Raw genomic sequence first — 16,750 nt, 5'->3', positions numbered from 1 at the left:
AGCTTCAAAGCTGTGCCCTAGCCATTTCTCCATGTTTGGGATTGACAGCAGCCAAGGCTGCATTGGCAAGTCTGCATGCATTTGTCAAATATTCCTAATATTTCAAAAGTATCCCTTTTTGTTATTTCCTGTCTAGGAAGGTGTTACAGCCTCAGAGAAGTGGGTCAGTGGATGTGGTCAGTAATCGGAATCCCTCCCTGTCTGCACAGCATTGTGGATTATCTCAGCGTGGTGTTCCCAGGCCTTTGCCATTCTGTACCTGTTTTGTTTGCACGTGAAACATGATCTGGCTGAGGCGGGACACAATGAAGGCTCAGTGTGGGCCTTCCATTGCCTTGTGGCGGCTCTTACTTCACTTCCTCACACTTCCTGTTCCTATTTTGGCTTGGCCGGGCACAGTGCAGCAGAGTTATGGGCCAGACGCATGGCTGGATTCCAGGAAGGTTGTGCGAGAGGGAGAAAGATAGGGAGGGAGAACGAGTTCATTGGGGCCCCCAGAGGGATTCTCATGCTCTCTGAGTTTAATCCATGCAGCAAGACTGTCATTTTACGATCTGCTCTGTTTGTCTTTTTCTGGTACTGGCCGCTTTGTGTCATTATGCAGTGGGTGGGTTTGACTGCTTTTAGCAGCTTTTGCATTTGTTGAAACTGAGATTTGAGTAGTGTATATATAATTTGTATATTTTTTGTGATTGCAACAGATGGATTTATGAATGCATGTTATCTATATTATGATATATATTCAGTATTCATGAATATATACCTTTAATAAATACTTTTATGGAGTAAAAATCCACTATCGGTCACCCTCTATTGCAAACAATATGATCAAGAATCATGTTTGGATTTATTACAGTGCATCACAGAGAAGGTTCGCTCGCAGATTTAGTTTCAGCAAATCGCACACACGGCCTTGTAAAGAAACACAGACTGGCTCTATGACACATTAATTTGAGCTGAATTTCACAATGAGCATCGCTAAACTCCAATATACATGTTTGTCGGAAGTAAGTGTGTATCAAATGCCAAAGTCACTGGGGTAGTGAACCATTGAAATTTCGAAACACTTAAGATGTAACGAAGCTTTGTTTACTGAAATCACGTGACTTTGGCAGTATGATACACGCTCCTAACCACTGATTCGAAACAAAAGCATCATGAAGCAGTGTTTTGAAATCGGCCATCACTAAATATTGTTGAATAAAGTCATTATTTAGTTTTTTTGGTGCACAAAAAGTATTCTCGTCGCTTCATAACATTAAGGTTGAACCACTGTAGTCACATGAACTGTTTTAAATATGTCTTTAGTAGATTTCTGGGCATTGAAAGTGTTAATTATCTTGCTGTTAATGGAGGCCTCACTGAGCCATCGGATTTTATGAAAAATATCTTAATTTGTGTTTCGAAGATGAACGAAGGTCTTATGGGTGTGGAACGACATGAGGGTGAATAATTAATGACAGAATTTTAATTTTTGGGTGAGCTAACCCTTTAAGTAAAATACTGGCCAGAAAATGTATGCTTTTAAGAGACAATCCCCATTTGGGGGATTTATTCTCTTGACATCTGGCAACCCCAAGCAGGAAAGATAGTGGAGGCTTGTTACCAATGCAAGATAACAGTAATGTCTGAAAAAAATGTTAAACGCATTTTCAGGACAAATAATCTTTTGGGCAAATATCACGACGATTAACTTTTATTTAATTGAGAGAAGCAGAAATGATCACGATTAGAATATGAATTTGGTGGCATCAGTGTCATACTTTCTTAAGTTAGTCTAGAGCCTTTCATTATACTTGTGTAAAGTATGTGCAATGTCAACCAAATCAGCTGTCCTCCTCCGAGGGGTGGCGTGAAACAAGTTGTGAGATTGTAACTTGGGATCACATGTCACGGTCGTAAAGTCAGTCGCTGTGTGGCCTCTGTCTGTCAGGATTGGAATAGCATGATGACCCTCTTTAAAAGAGACTTAGATAAGCTACCCTTAAGTATGTGACTAGAAACTGACCTGGGTAAAGTGAAAAAGCTGTAGTCTTATTATCAGCTCTTGAGAAGTGAAGTGCATTCAGCCCTCTGGCTCATTACAGAATACGAAGGAGTCAAGTTTTCCTTAGAGTTGTCTCTGCTAGCTAGTCTCTGTTTGATCTTTTTCTGTTTACAAGTTCAAGTTTGTTGCTCCAGGCTAATAGCTTACAGCTTTTCAGCCTTTCATCATGGTGTCCATCAAGGTATCATATGTACGGCATGAGATAAACATATGGTTGAGCCATTCCCTCCTGTCCCTGCGCTGGGAACACAACAAAGTTTTGTTTTGCGATTCCGTTTATGGCGTGGTCTATATTTATGTAGAATGCCATCACTAACCACTGTCAACAGCTGCCCGGGGGTGCTATTTAAAGCCTTCTGATGTGTGATATCAGAGCGGAGAGATGGATGCAGTTTCTTCAGTCCTCTTCACCTGCCCTTTTCATCACATTCGTAGACCCGCCACCATCGTGACCTGTGCCGGGATGCAGGTGTGCTCACTTAGCGATGTTTCACTATTACGGCCTGTCAGATTCTCTGGATATTTCCAGAGGGTCATATGCACGGATAGCGTGTGTGCCACCATTGACAAGTCAATGTACATTTTATGTTTGAAGGTCAAGAGATGTGTTTTATATCCTGATGATGGGTTGGCAGCTCATGGCATATATACTCTTTAGGTTAAGTTTGGTTTTAAGGGCAACTTTTATGTTGAAGGACACGTCAGAATGGAGATAAATCTAACAGGCCAAATTTAAAATAAAACTTTCTGATTATCTTCTCTTACCATTACAATAAGGCTCTCAGAGTAACTGAATGAAAGTACAATATGTTCTAAAAACTTGTTTATAACGGCTTTGTTTGATACATGAGCTTTAAGTTTGAATTTTGAACGGTATGATTATCCTCCCTGTTGACAGCTGCCTCGGCTGTCTTGGCCGCGCAGCCTAATTTGTCAAAGATTTTGTCTCGCAAAGTCCAGCTTTCGTCGCTGTTGTTCGCTCTTGTAAGTTGCTTAGGGCAGTGCTGTTGCCCCGAGCCCAACATAGATCCATAATCACGTGGATTCCCTGTAATGTGTCACTATTCATGGATACTATGTCTCCGTCTGCTGTATTTGGTGACAAATATCTTGCTTATTAGCAAACGGTAGACATGGGTATTTAGAATAATTTAGTGTTTGATTACTCTTAACACCAAATTTCAAACTATTTGATGCCAGGGAGTCCAGGGATCCTTGATTATGATGATCCCCTTTGCAAAGGATTTACTTTTTGAAATGTCTTTTTTTTTTTCTTTTCTATTCTAAACATTTATTTGTACATCACTTTTTACACAACTTTTTTGTGCCAGAGCAGTTTTACAATTAACTTTAGAGTTAATAATTCTTTTTAATAGTACTTTTTTTTTTTTTTTAGTAAAAACTTTACAATTCTAAAAATATTTCCTCTGACCACTTAGAGACCCTATTGAATCTCTCTGTGGGAAAAAAGTGGGCTATTAAAAATTTAAATCAGGTAAAATGTGAGATTACTTGAGTAATTCTGATTCAAAGATGCAAAGGAAAATCAATTTGTGCTTTTTTTTTAGTGGATGACTAGTTGGTGCAGAACAAGTGTGCAAAAAGCAGTTTGACATCCTTTTTCCCTCACAGTTTTTCCTCAAACCATCCCAGACTAAAAATCATTGTTGTTGTATGTCAGAAGTATGGTTAAGTACGTTGTTGAAGCTCAGAGTATGGAGTAAGTCTTGGGGAACTCATGGGTGTGACATACATGTGTTTCCTATTAATAAAACCTTCACTCCACCCTTTTAGAAATTCATAGACGCCATTTCCTTCTATACAGTTAAAACACCAAATATGCTAAGGCTTTCAGTGAAAGATTTTACTACAATGTTAAATATCTTGCTTGTCTTAATCAATATTTCAACATGTGACTTGGACATATGCTTTGGATTTGGCCTTAATTTATGGTACACTCTATTTTACTCGCTGTTTCAGTGTCCCCTATAGTTTTTGTGTCAAGTTCTCCATTTAGTTTTTTAATTCTGATGCTGGCACTCTGAAGCTGTTTAGATAATATGTAATTTAAGACCAGTCATTTATATGCACATCGGAGTACACTCATCTTATAACGAGCATAAGCTGTCGGAACTAGCTGAGTGTATTATGTATGCAAAGTTATATGACGGTGAACAGCAGGGTAGCTGTTGGTATGATATGATATGCTTCTCGTTTCCCAGGTACCCCTCCACATGCTGCATCCTCAACGAAGAAACCCCGTAGTCGTGGCATTTTCCACAGTCTCTTCTGCTGCCTTTGTCATGACGAAACGGATCACGTGCCTGTCAATAACAATGCCCCGCTGCTGGTGGAAGAGAATGGAACCATCTCAAAAGTAAGAGTTTATTTTGGTTTTGGTAACTTCTTATTTTGACATCCCACTGCCTCCCCACCGTGTACTCTCTTGCTCTTTCTGAATACTGGCCAGCTCGTGGTTAACACAGGCGAGAGCCACATGATCAGCTGTGATAGTGAGGAAACCAAAACCTCATGTTAGCTTTTGCGCAATTCTTTTCCTGTTTACGAGCTCTCACAGTTGAATGTACCATAATAAGAATTAATCAAATTTGCATTCATGCAGAGACCCCAAGTTACTCAAAATGAATGCTGGTAATTTATTCAGCAAAAAAAAAGCTATCTTTTCTCAAAATTCCCAACTAATTGAAAGCTGATATGAAGATATGTCAAACATTTTTCCACCCATGATTCCATTAAACTAATTATTCAGGAAAAAAAACATGGCTGTGAACAACTACTAGCAGATCGGGTGTCGAGACGCTGTTGGTGTCGGGTTCAGATTTATGCCTTACTTCAGCTTTTTATAGTGATTTGATACACCAGGGTTATTTGTCACGTCTCTGAAGCACCAAAATAAATCGGTAGGTGTCCTGAAGGCGGGCTGAGTGCAGGGTTCAGTGGAGTCTCAACCCCTCTGTCATGTCAACGTGCACATTGCTGCTGGTGTCTCAGGCAGGCTGTGGGCTCAACGAATCCCTTCAGTTTTGTGAGCCCCCTCTGCAAACGCAGATCTCTGACTGTTCTTGCAGGCTCTCTAGAGAAAGCAAACCTATGGGAGAATGTCTGGAGTGTTTCCCTTCTTCTGACCTTTGCCAGTGTTTTGGAGAACGGATGTCTTTTGTCGAAAGCAACATTACTAAATACTTGGAATCCTCTTCCTTTTTTAAAAGCGAGCACACCGAAGTAAACATGCCCGCTGAACTGTGCTTTGGCCATTCGGAGGTCTCTGGACAAGGAGATCCTAAAAAGGAAAACCAGTCTTTGGAATGCGCTGGAGAATTGTGCACAGAACAAGAAACATCTATTGGCCAAAACGCCATCGAATTGAATGAAGCTGATGGACTTTGCATTGAAAATGGTCAAATCAATGGTGAATTTTCAGATCAGTCTGGTTCATCTGGATACAGCTCTTTGTTGGACAGCTGCTCTGAGCACAGTGAGTGTTTTGAAACAAGCAGTTCTTCAGTTGACTTGGTTGAAATATGCCAAAATGATGAACTTTGTATTGCATTTGTGCCAAGTGATCAAAGTGAGATTTCTGAACACGATGCAGAACAGTTAACTTTATCTGAGATGAGCCTAGAAGATTGTGAATCTTTTCAACAAGATGAAGGACAGATCATTTTGACTGAGATGAGATTAGATGATTGTGACTCTTTTGAACAAGATGATGCAGAACAGTTAAACTCATCTGAGATGAGCCAAGATCTTTGTGAGTCTTTTCAACAAGATGATGCAGAAGAAATCACTTCACCCGAGACGAGTATAGTTGATTGTGAGTCTTTTCCGCAAGATGATGCAGAACAGTTAACCGAGGAAGATCTTTGTGATTCTTTTCATCAAGTTGGTGTTGAGTCCTCACAATTGTATCTCTTAGATTATGAAATGCTTTCTGAGTGTGGCGCAGAATATCCAGAACAGTACAGCAAGTGTGAAAACATCAGTTCTGAAGAACTACAAAACGATGTAGTTGAACTAGATTCTGAAGATTGTGAGACATCTAAACAGTCCCAGCCTAACAATCAAAACAAGCTTTATGAATACCATGCCACACATTTTGAATCCCCTGAACTGTGTCAGGACTCTAAAGAAAGTAAGCCATCTGACCACTGTGTGTCCCTTGAGCAAACACAGCTTACTGGGCAAATGGACACCTCTGATGACAGAGTTCTGCTAAACAGTCTAGATGATTGCACTTGTTTGTTGGAGACCTTTGATTGTAGCCGAACCTTTGACTCCTCGACTGAAGGATATCAAGACTGTAACCAACTCTCTGAGCACAGCGAATCCTCTGTATCTTTTAAGGCTTTAGAACAATGCACAAGCTGTGGAATGTACTTCAAAAAATCTGACGTCCTTAAACAATGCACTCCCTCTGTGCCTACTGACCATTCTGAGGGCCCACATCAAAGCGGACTTGCAGAAAATTCCCCAAAGTTGTCAGGAACACATGACTCTGTCTTTCACAACCCTGAAGTAAAAAACAAAGAGAATTTGCCTAATCATAGCAACAGAGTTGAGGGTAGGAAACCATCTGAGTGCGAAGCCATGTTTTCTGGATCAATGGAAAATTTTGAGGCTCGCTGGCTTTCTCAATTTCTTACTGATCTTTTGAGACATAATAAGGAGACTTCAAGTCTTGCTGCTGAAATTAGTGAGTCAAATGGAGAGGTAGAAATCCCTGAAGTTGTAGATTCTAATCCTGAAGTTCAAGCTTTGGATATCTCTAGGAAGCTCTGTAGAAAGTGTGAAGAGCTGGAGAAAGGGAAATGTTGTAATGATGAAACTCGTCAACCTTTTCAAGTTGATGATGAGGAGGAGGAGGAGGCAACTTTTGAACTCCACTCAAATGTGGACATATCCCTGGATGTAGTGACCATGGGAGCAGGTTCTTCAGATGAATCAAGCGAGGAGGAGTACGGTGACTGCATGGATGCTAAAAGTCAAAGTAGCTGTGATGAATCATTCAAAAGTTTTGTTGATGAGTCTGAATCGTTTGAAATATTCTCAGACCAACCATGTGAAAAGGAAAAACTTTTTGCAGAGAATGAGTCCTCGATTCAAATACTACAGCCAGATGAGTACCATGAAGAAGGTAATCAGAACTTTGACATGTATACGCAGAATTTAGATGCTTGTGAAGAAGCATGTGAGATCGATTCTGAGCGACAAGTGACAGGAAAGGAAAGCAGTAAAACATATGCTGAAGTTGTAGCTGTTGGACTCCCTGTTGAACCAGTTCAAATCCATGAATGCGCCATACTAGATGAGGTGTGTGAAACTGAAGCTCACGGGCCTGATTTTATTGAGGAGAGTCTCACATTGTATTCTGAGGGCAAGGGCAATGATCTTTGCATCAAAAATAGAGAGGTCATTAAACCCCATGTTGATACGCATGTACAGTTTTCCTGTGTTGGAGCCGTTGAAGGCAGTGGACTGGAAGAAGTGGTTGAAAATGCTTTCAGTAATATATCTGGAGATTCCACAGGGTTCTGTGTTGTAAAGAACACATTTCAAGAAGCTGATACTTCAGAATCACCCGAAGAAGAATTGTTGGAAAATGAGGTCTGTCAGAATTTACCTGAATTTTACAGATCTGAGAACAAGGAAATCATACAAGATCTCAGTTCTGTGGTTGAAATTGATGGAAATGAGGAGACGCACCCTAACTTTGAAAATGAAGGGGCTCATGGACCGTGTTGTGGAGAGATTGAAACTACTGAAGATGAAGAAACAACACTTTTTGATTTTGAAGATCTTGTGAGATGTTCTGAGGAAAGCGATAAAGGTAAAGAGACACCAACTGCTGCTCAACTGCTCTCTTGTGCATTTGAGGAACAGTCAAACACAGAGATTGGCTCTCTTTGTGTATCAGATGGTCAGCAAGAAACCCATACCGAGTCAAAAGACACCTCTGGGCTCCTTCATCCTCCTGAAACAGATGGTAAGCCTGAGGAGAACAAGCAAAATGAAAAATTAGAGGAACTTATACATCAAGTTGCTAGAAGTGAGGCATCTGAACAGGACACATTTTTTAAGTCTGACCAAAGCAAGACAAGTGAACAGAGTGATTATTATGAGGATGGAGATGTATCTGAAGATGAAGAATACTCAGAGGACTGCGATTGTGAAATATGTGTTCCGCCCATAGATCAGGTACTTTCATTTTACGGAAGGTACTTGTTGATTGATTTTATGAGTTTAAAGCATGTTTTGAAAAGCATCTTGTATGCATGAATTTGATAGTACAATCTCAAAAGATTTCGCTTGTAAAGGAATGTATTTGAATTTTAATTAGTATGAAGTCATTAGCAACAGAACTAAAATAAGACTTCATGCTGGGTTCTTATTCCATGGCATATGTTATGTGAATTAAATCAGAGTCATCTGCACACTCTTCAACTTGTAATGAATCCGGAAGGCCACGTAGGTCTTGAAATACTCATTCTGTAAGCGTAGGACAGACGGTTTCAGACTCTGTGTGCACTATGTACTTTCTGCTGAAGAATTGGTTGGCCAGCAGCTTTGCAATTCCACCCCAGCTGCAGTCAGTCACTTGATCTTGCTCTGCTTATGGAATGCTAGTGCTAAACGAGCTACCTTGTGCCCCCTTATGGATACTCATCTCTAGAACTAATACACCCAGTTTGGGATGGTCTGTATGACCAAAATCCTATCATGGTGTTTTTGCATTTTGTTAACTGTACACTACCATTCTGATCAGTAAAAAATTGATTTCTCCAAGGGCACATTAAATCGATCAAATATGAAAAATATGTCTGTAAAATAAATCAATAAATAAATGTTGTTATTTTGAACTTTCTGTTCATAAAAGATTCAGCGTTTCCACACAAATATTAAGCAGCACAACTGTTTTCAACATAATGATATTAATAAATGTTTCTTACGCTCAAAATAAATAAACATTAGAATCATTTCTGAAGTATCATGTGACAATGCAGACTGGAGTAATGGCTGCTAAAAATTCAGCTTTGCTAACATAGGAATAAATTACATTATATTAAAATAGAAAACAATTATTTTATATTGTAATAATATTTCACAATATTACTGTCTTTTTGATCAAATAAATGCAGCATTGATGAGCATAAGAGACTTCTTAAAAAAAAAAAAAAAAATCTAACCAACCCCAAACTTTAGAATAGCAGTTATATATATTTCCCCAGGAAATTCAATTGGGAAAAAAAAAAAAATTATTCAGTAAACAATTTTTTAACATTCCAGTGAATTAAATATTTTACAAATTATTAGTATTTTTTGTGAAAGATAAGTTTGACATTTGTCTAATATCTAGGTTAAAACAAAAGATTCAAATAGTTAAACTAGTGTAATATTCTGTCTTTAAATTCTGTTTAAATTCTACCTATAGAATATCAAATAAAATCTTTACCAGTTGACAAACTTTACTGTCCATCACATACAGTACATTCCATCCAAGCAGACAATCCTACATGTTACTCATAAAACTTGATTCTTTACTAACAGATTAGAGATGACTAATAATGAGTCATAATGTTTATAATAAAGTATTTTGTATAGCTGCTATGAAATTTTAATCTTTATTTGTTTAAAAATGTCTGTGACATTTAAAAACCTATACTAGTGGCTCTCAACTGGTTTGGCGATGGGACCCACGTTTTCCTATGATCATTACGCCACAGCCCAAAATAATGTGAGCTTAATATAACATCTTAATAACATCAATTTATTTTTCTTATGTGAGAGGCTTTTTATTTACACAATCCGCGAACCACTATTGAGTTGTGAACCACCGGATGAGAAACACTGACCTATACTGTATTTTTACTGTATAAAAGCTCCTTGTTGTAAACGCCAACTTAGCTACTTATTTACCAATGCCCTTGAAATGTTAATTACAGGTCCCAGCCAAGCCACTTCTTCCACAGATAAAGTCTAAAGATGTAGGGAAGATCTGTGTAGTCATTGATCTGGATGAAACACTAGTCCACAGTTCATTCAAGGTAAGCCAATGTGTTGAGCCCTCTTTTTCCATCAGTTTATAGCTGGCAGCGGGTGTGAAGAAACTATATGTCACATGTGCTGTTGGAAGCTCAGCTAATCATATCATGGCAATGAGATACACTTGACTCAAATGTTATAGATAGACATTTAACACCATTGCATGCATTCACATAATCACAGACCTTAAAGTTGGTGTGGTAAAATGTTTTCTCCTGTCTGAGCATAAAGACATAGTCACCCAAAAAGGAAAATACTTTACTCACCCTCATGTCATTCCAAAATGGACTTCTGTTTGTCCAAACAATTTCAGATAATGGGAGGGTTTTATGAAACCTGTTTGTAGTCTATATAGTACATTATTACTTTTGAAATACCATTTGGTGGTATGTTTCAGAATGCATTAATGCACTTTTTTTTTTTTTTTTTTTTTTTTTTGCGGTTTTACATTCCTATTTTTAAGTGAACAATTTCTGACTCTACTGTAAACTGATTGTTGCCTCATATGGAAGCATAGAGGAAAAAACCTCCAGTATTAGTTCAGTATGTTCTTGCATGTTAATGTAGACAAGTTTTTGCAGGCCTAATGCAATGCATGCAACCAATGTAATGTTCTTTTACAGTGTAATAATATAAATAATTTTTGCATTGTAACAGAACACATGCAGTGCCCATTACAATGTGCTTGACAAAAGAACACAACAGTAAATGTATGCACAAAAGTCATCTTTTGCAAAATGCAAGATAACGGATAGTTATTTTCCAGTCTTCCGAATTGGCAGGGAGTGTACCGGTGTAAATACTGAGCCGATGGAAAGCACTGAATTGTCTAAAGAAAGTGCTGTTTTGCTACATTTGGTTAAATGATTCTGCGGCATTTAGTGTTTGTTTTTACACGCATACATGCACTTAATGGAGAAATGTGGCAGCCCCTGATTTGACTCTTTATGGAAGTTTTTTTTTTCTTCTCTGTCTACATGATATAAAGATGCTATGTGCACAATTTGGGGAAGCCAGAAAGAATTTGAATGTTTTCCTCACAGAAGTACCAGCTGTGACACTGTTCTAAGATAATTAACACTTTCAATGACCAGAAAGCTACTAAAGACAAAAGATTCGTAAAGCTTCAAAGCTTCATGAAGCAGTGTTTTTGAAATCGCCCATCACTAGATATTGTTGAATAAAGACGTTAAAACCTTAAAACCTTAAAACGTTTTGAGCTTGTCGACTTTTGACCACTTCCAGAGGTATTCGAAAATGCATTTGACCGCATTGCTTTTCTTAGTGTAGACCCTCATGTGGTAAAATGTGTTCGAACAGCCACAGAAGACTGACTTAATGCATAAACATTATGGGAAGTGAGCTAACCATACAGGATTTAAACTTTCTTGGCTGAAGACCCAGATTTTATTTGAAGACGGAAAACATACTAAGCACAATGTTCTCTCACCATTCATGATTTCTAACCCATTTTCTTTTTTCTTTGGTCGCATTCATATGTAAATTGCGTGAGCTTATTTTGTCCATTAGATCGAAAGATCTGAAAAATAATTTATTTACCCCCATGTTGCTCCAAATCTGCATGCTTATATATATTTTTTTATTTCTGTGGAACACAAAAGGAGAAAAAATAGTTTTTTTTTTACTGAAAAAGGTTGTGTCTCACTGAAAATTAATAGAATACCATTTTGGAATGACTAAATATATAATGATGATTTTCATGTGTGGTGTGAACTATTCCTTTAAAGGATTAGTCCACTTTCAAATAAAAATTTCCTGATAATTTACTCACCCCCATGTCATCCAAGATGTCCGTGTCCTTCCTTCCTTCAGTCGAAAAGAAATGAAGGTTTTTGATGAAAACATTCCAGGATTATTCTCCTTTATAGTGGACTTCAGTGGCCTCCAAACAGTTGAAGGTCAAAATTACAGTTTTTTTACGCAGCACCAGTTCAGTTTTTTCAGTAAGCCCTTTGAAGCTGCACTGAAACTGTAATTTTGACCTTTAACCATTTGGGCTCCATTGAAGTCCACTATAAAGAGAATAATGTTTTCATCAAAAACCTTAATTTCTTTTCGACTGACGAAAGAAAGAAATGAACATCTTGAATGACATGGGGGTGAGTAAATTATCAGGAAATATTTATTTGAAAGTAAACTAATCCTTTAAAGTCAGTCAGAAGTAAAACAAGTGTGATCCTACAGCATAAGACAGCATAACGTTACTTCATGCCACATCTGTGAATGTAGGTCACACTGTCCTGACATCTCTATAACACAAACGTGATTATCTCAACATTTGAGATTGAGTTTCTAGACCTATCTAAAGACCACTCTCTGAGTCTGTGGCAATATTCTGAAAGTGACTGGAGCCTGATGGATATTGTTTACACATCCTGTCAGTCATTGAGTCAGTCGCCTGCAATATAAATGAATCTTACCTGCCTACAACAATTAAATCAATTTTATTGTGTTTTTATTTCCCAGCCGGTAAACAATGCTGACTTCATCATTCCAGTGGAAATTGATGGGACAGTACATCAGGTGAGCATAACCTGTTCTTATGCAAGGTTGTTCATGGATAACTTAATCTTCCAATCATCAGTTATGTCATTAGCTGTAGGGCAGCCATCAATCAGTTGGGGAAATAAAAATATGATTGCTGCTTTTTCAATCATGAAAAGTGTTCATTACCACAATGCCAAGATTCCCCATTATTAAGATAATTTATACTGAGTGAGGAAAAAATGTGTAAAATTAAATAATTTATATTATTACTGCACTGAAGACAATTTAAATTAGTAAAAATTATCTGGAAAATATTGAGTTTTATATTAAGTGTATCTTTTTTTTTTTCTTAACCACTGTTAATGTTAGATATATAAACCTGAAAGAAACTCCACATCGGATTTATTTGTACAGTGCTTTTCAAGATAAACATTGTTAGAGGTCGAAAGCAGCTTTTATATTTATCTTTCCAATCCTAAAATCTTTTTTTTTTGTTCTTCAAATTTTCCATGGACCGTTTTGCTGCCCCCGATGTTCCATAGATTACAGTGTTTGATCAAATTGTTTTATTTACATGATTTTTCTCTGGATGAGAATTGTAGTCAGTCATAGTCCATTATACACATGAATGCAGAGCCTTATAAATAGGTGTAAACTAAGTCCTAATGTTTCACTTCTGTTCAAATTTGCAATGACATCTTTGTTGATTATAATGTGAGCATTGTCATGTTTTTGTCGTTTGTTTCCTGCGTACATGCATAAAGAATACCATGTTTTCAAACGCAGAATAAGTATTTGTTTTATTGTAATTTCTATTCATTAAAATGAACAATTGCAATTTACAATATCTAGAAAAATAAGCATCAGTTATGCTTTTGTAAAAATCATGCCTGTGACCGCTATTATTTGTCTGTCAACGCAAACATTTTCTCCTCTGTTTACCTATTACCACTTAACACGGGTGTGCAACCTGACAGTATCGTTGCCATCTCGGCTGATGGGTCAGAGCAGCAGGTGGCTATTTCTGTGTCCTGACGAAATGGAGAAACCCTGGCCGGCTTCTGAGAAGTGATTGGCCATCAATCTATCCTCAGAGCGAAACTCCTGCTCTCTTGAGCTTTGACAGTACGATGCCTTGGCCCTTTAAAGGCCAACGGCCCCAGTTACAACAGGAGACTGAAGACGACTGACAGACAAGGCTTTGGCCTGTTTCAAGTAATCCAGGATAGGCTTGTGATGTCCGGAAAGCCTATTCGGGATGACTTGGTTCAGGAATGAGACCACCAGCTTCACAAACGAGCTTGGCTGACCTAGTGGTTAGAGTAAAACAACCCGTTTGATTGCTTCTCTTAAAACAGGGTTTATCGTTCTACTGTCACATAAAGTTCATCGTTACATGAAGCATCATATCAAGATGCAGGCTAATATAAATCTTATTTATTTAGCAATATATCTTAGCTGTAACAGTGCACTTTGTAAGCACTTTATGAATGTGATCTGGTTTAGTGCCAGTTTTTCTCATATGCTGTTTTTTTCCAAGCTGTGAATTTAATACTTTGAAGTAATGACACATTTTAACCGTTTTTTTCCTGTGTCTGCCTTCTGAATGTAGGTGTATGTGTTGAAGAGACCTCATGTTGACGAGTTCCTCAAACGGATGGGGGAACTGTTTGAGTGCGTGTTATTCACTGCAAGCTTAGCCAAGGTAAGAAATGCAAAATGATTTTTGCACTATGCAAGGCATTCAGAATTCAGTTTATTAAGAAATATGATTTAACATCACTTACTGTATCTATCAGTTTTATAGACGGTTACAGGGTTCCCATGGTTATGAATAACATCCAGTTATTTTAAAATGGACTTTCAAACCTGTAAAAAAGCAAATATATCTGTGCTGTTTCTAGGTGAGCTTAAAATGGTTTTTTTTACGATGTGTAGGATATATCAGTCACAGGTGAAGTAAATATTTTTGATTCAAGGCCACATATTAAGGTCTGGGTAGATTAGGTGGTAAGCAAACAATCAATCAGTAGTAGAATAAAGATCTGAATGACTTGAATGCCCAAACTGTTATGGCAAGGCGACTTGGTCAGGGTATCTCTGAAACGGCAAGGCTTGTGGGATGCTCCCGGTAAGCAGTGGTGAGAATTTACCAACAGTGGTCTGAGGAGTGACCAACCACAAACTGGCAACAGGTTGTTGGGCACCCGAGGCTCATTGATGCACAAGGACAACGAAGGCTATCCCATCTGGTCTAAGACAAAAGAAGGTCTACTGTAGCACAAGTCATGCAAATTTTTAATGAAGTTATGGGAGGAATGTGTCACAGTTCACAGTGCATCGCACTCTGCTGTGTATGGTGCTGCGTAGCTGCAGACCAATTAGAGTGCCTTTAATGATCCCTCTCCATTTTTGAAAGTGCCTACAATGGGCACGCAAGCGTTGGGAACTGGACCTTGGAGCAGTGGAAGTGGTTTGAGTCCTGTTTTCTTTTACATCACGTGGATGGCCATGTACGTGTGCGCCACTTACCTGGAGAAGTGATTGCACCAGGATGTACTGTGGGGCGATGAAAAGTCGGTGGAGGGAGTTTAATGCTCTGGGCAATGTTCTGCTGGGAAACACTGGATCCGGCCATTCATGTGGATGCAAATTTGACTTGTGCCAGAAATGGTTTGAGGAACATGATGAAGAGTTCAGGGTGTTGCCCTCAGTCCAATTGAGCATCTGTGGGATGTGCTGGACCAACAGATTTGATCCATGGCGGTTCCACCTCGCAACCTACAGGACTTGAAGGATCTGCTGCTAACGTCTTGATGCAAGATATCACAGGATACCTTCAGGGGTCCTGTAGAGTCCATGCCTATATATATATATTATGAAATATAATATGAAATATAATATAATATATAAATAAATCACAAACACACATGCATACAGTAGATACAACATACACATCACACACACACAGTGCTGGGCAGATTACATGCAAATTGTAATCCATTACAGAAAAAAATTGCATGAGACATTTTTTTTGTTAATAATGTAATCTGTTACATTACGCATTTTAGGTATTATAATATGATTACTTATGACCTTACTTTTAGAAATTGTTTATCACATAGATTTGAATAGGATTATCTTGTACTATAGTGATTTATAAAAATACAAATAAAAAGAAAAATAAATGGCTGAAAATGTCATCAACAAAATGAAGCACATTAAACATTACATTATGTGAGGGGTTCCCAAACTAGGGTTTGTGAAGGAACTGCAGGGAGTAAATTTATGAAAAGGTAATAATCAACCCATAAAAATGTAGAATTTTAAAATAATCAAAGTAAAACACAAAAAAGATGAAATATTTTATTTATTCTGTGCAGTTCCACAAAACTGGAAGACTTTCAGAACATACATAAGCAACTGGCTGTTTTAGAAAGGACAGAATTAGTAAGAATCAATAAAAATTATGAATAATTTACTTCCATTTTTTGAATATTATGTATATCATGTAATTAATAAAAATGTAATGTAGTCTGACTGAGTATTTTAAAATGTAATATAAATTTTGGAATCTGATATGTAGCCCAGATTACATATAATCAGTTACTACCTAGATATAATAACCAAATATAATTAAAGAGGATTGTTTATATTAATGATTTCTTTGTCCAGTACTCACATGGATTTGACATAGAATTTCAGTAGTCATTGGTGTGAGTCTTGCATTTTACAAAGGAGTTTTTTGTTGATACTTGGCACTTTTTTGTCTCCTCTGTCTAACCGTGTCCATCACATTAATGCGATTCTGTTTTTCTAGTATGCCGATCCCGTCTCGGATCTGCTGGACAAGTGGGGAGCTTTCCGAAGCCGTCTTTTCCGGGAATCTTGTGTGTTTCACCGTGGAAATTATGTCAAGGACCTAAGCCGTCTAGGCAGGGATCTCAACAAAGTCATCATTGTGGACAACTCGCCAGCCTCCTACATCTTCCACCCAGACAATGCTGTACGTTACTGCCTTTCTTTGTTTTTTTGCACATATATAACTGCTTTGGGTCTGACGATAGAGTCTGCGCAGTGCTTAGCCTGCTTTGTCGCTTTGTCCCAGCTTTCATATTATTTGAACAAACTCTT

The 16,750-nt window shown here is 38.0% G+C and overlaps 1 protein-coding gene across 2 annotated transcripts in view; it reads left to right on the top strand.

The window, feature by feature from the left end:
• Positions 1-16,750, top strand: part of ctdsp1 (CTD (carboxy-terminal domain, RNA polymerase II, polypeptide A) small phosphatase 1) — a 31,879-nt gene that overhangs the window by 11,867 nt on the left and 3,262 nt on the right. Inside the window, exons 2-6 of one of the 2 annotated variants that reach the window (XM_067409183.1) lie at positions 4,270-4,424; positions 10,009-10,110; positions 12,596-12,652; positions 14,229-14,321; positions 16,437-16,622. In XM_067409183.1, coding sequence (XP_067265284.1) covers positions 4,270-4,424; positions 10,009-10,110; positions 12,596-12,652; positions 14,229-14,321; positions 16,437-16,622 — 593 coding nt within the window. The remainder of the gene's footprint in view (positions 1-4,269; positions 4,425-10,008; positions 10,111-12,595; positions 12,653-14,228; positions 14,322-16,436; positions 16,623-16,750) is intronic. The other variant, XM_067409184.1, reaches the window with a different exon arrangement.

The sequence above is a fragment of the Chanodichthys erythropterus genome, chromosome 14 (genome assembly GCF_024489055.1).
Source record: "Chanodichthys erythropterus isolate Z2021 chromosome 14, ASM2448905v1, whole genome shotgun sequence".
Classification (NCBI taxonomy): Eukaryota; Metazoa; Chordata; class Actinopteri; order Cypriniformes; family Xenocyprididae; genus Chanodichthys; species Chanodichthys erythropterus.
Note: the sequence above shows the minus strand (reverse complement) of the source record. Positions and strands in the feature narration are given on the sequence as shown.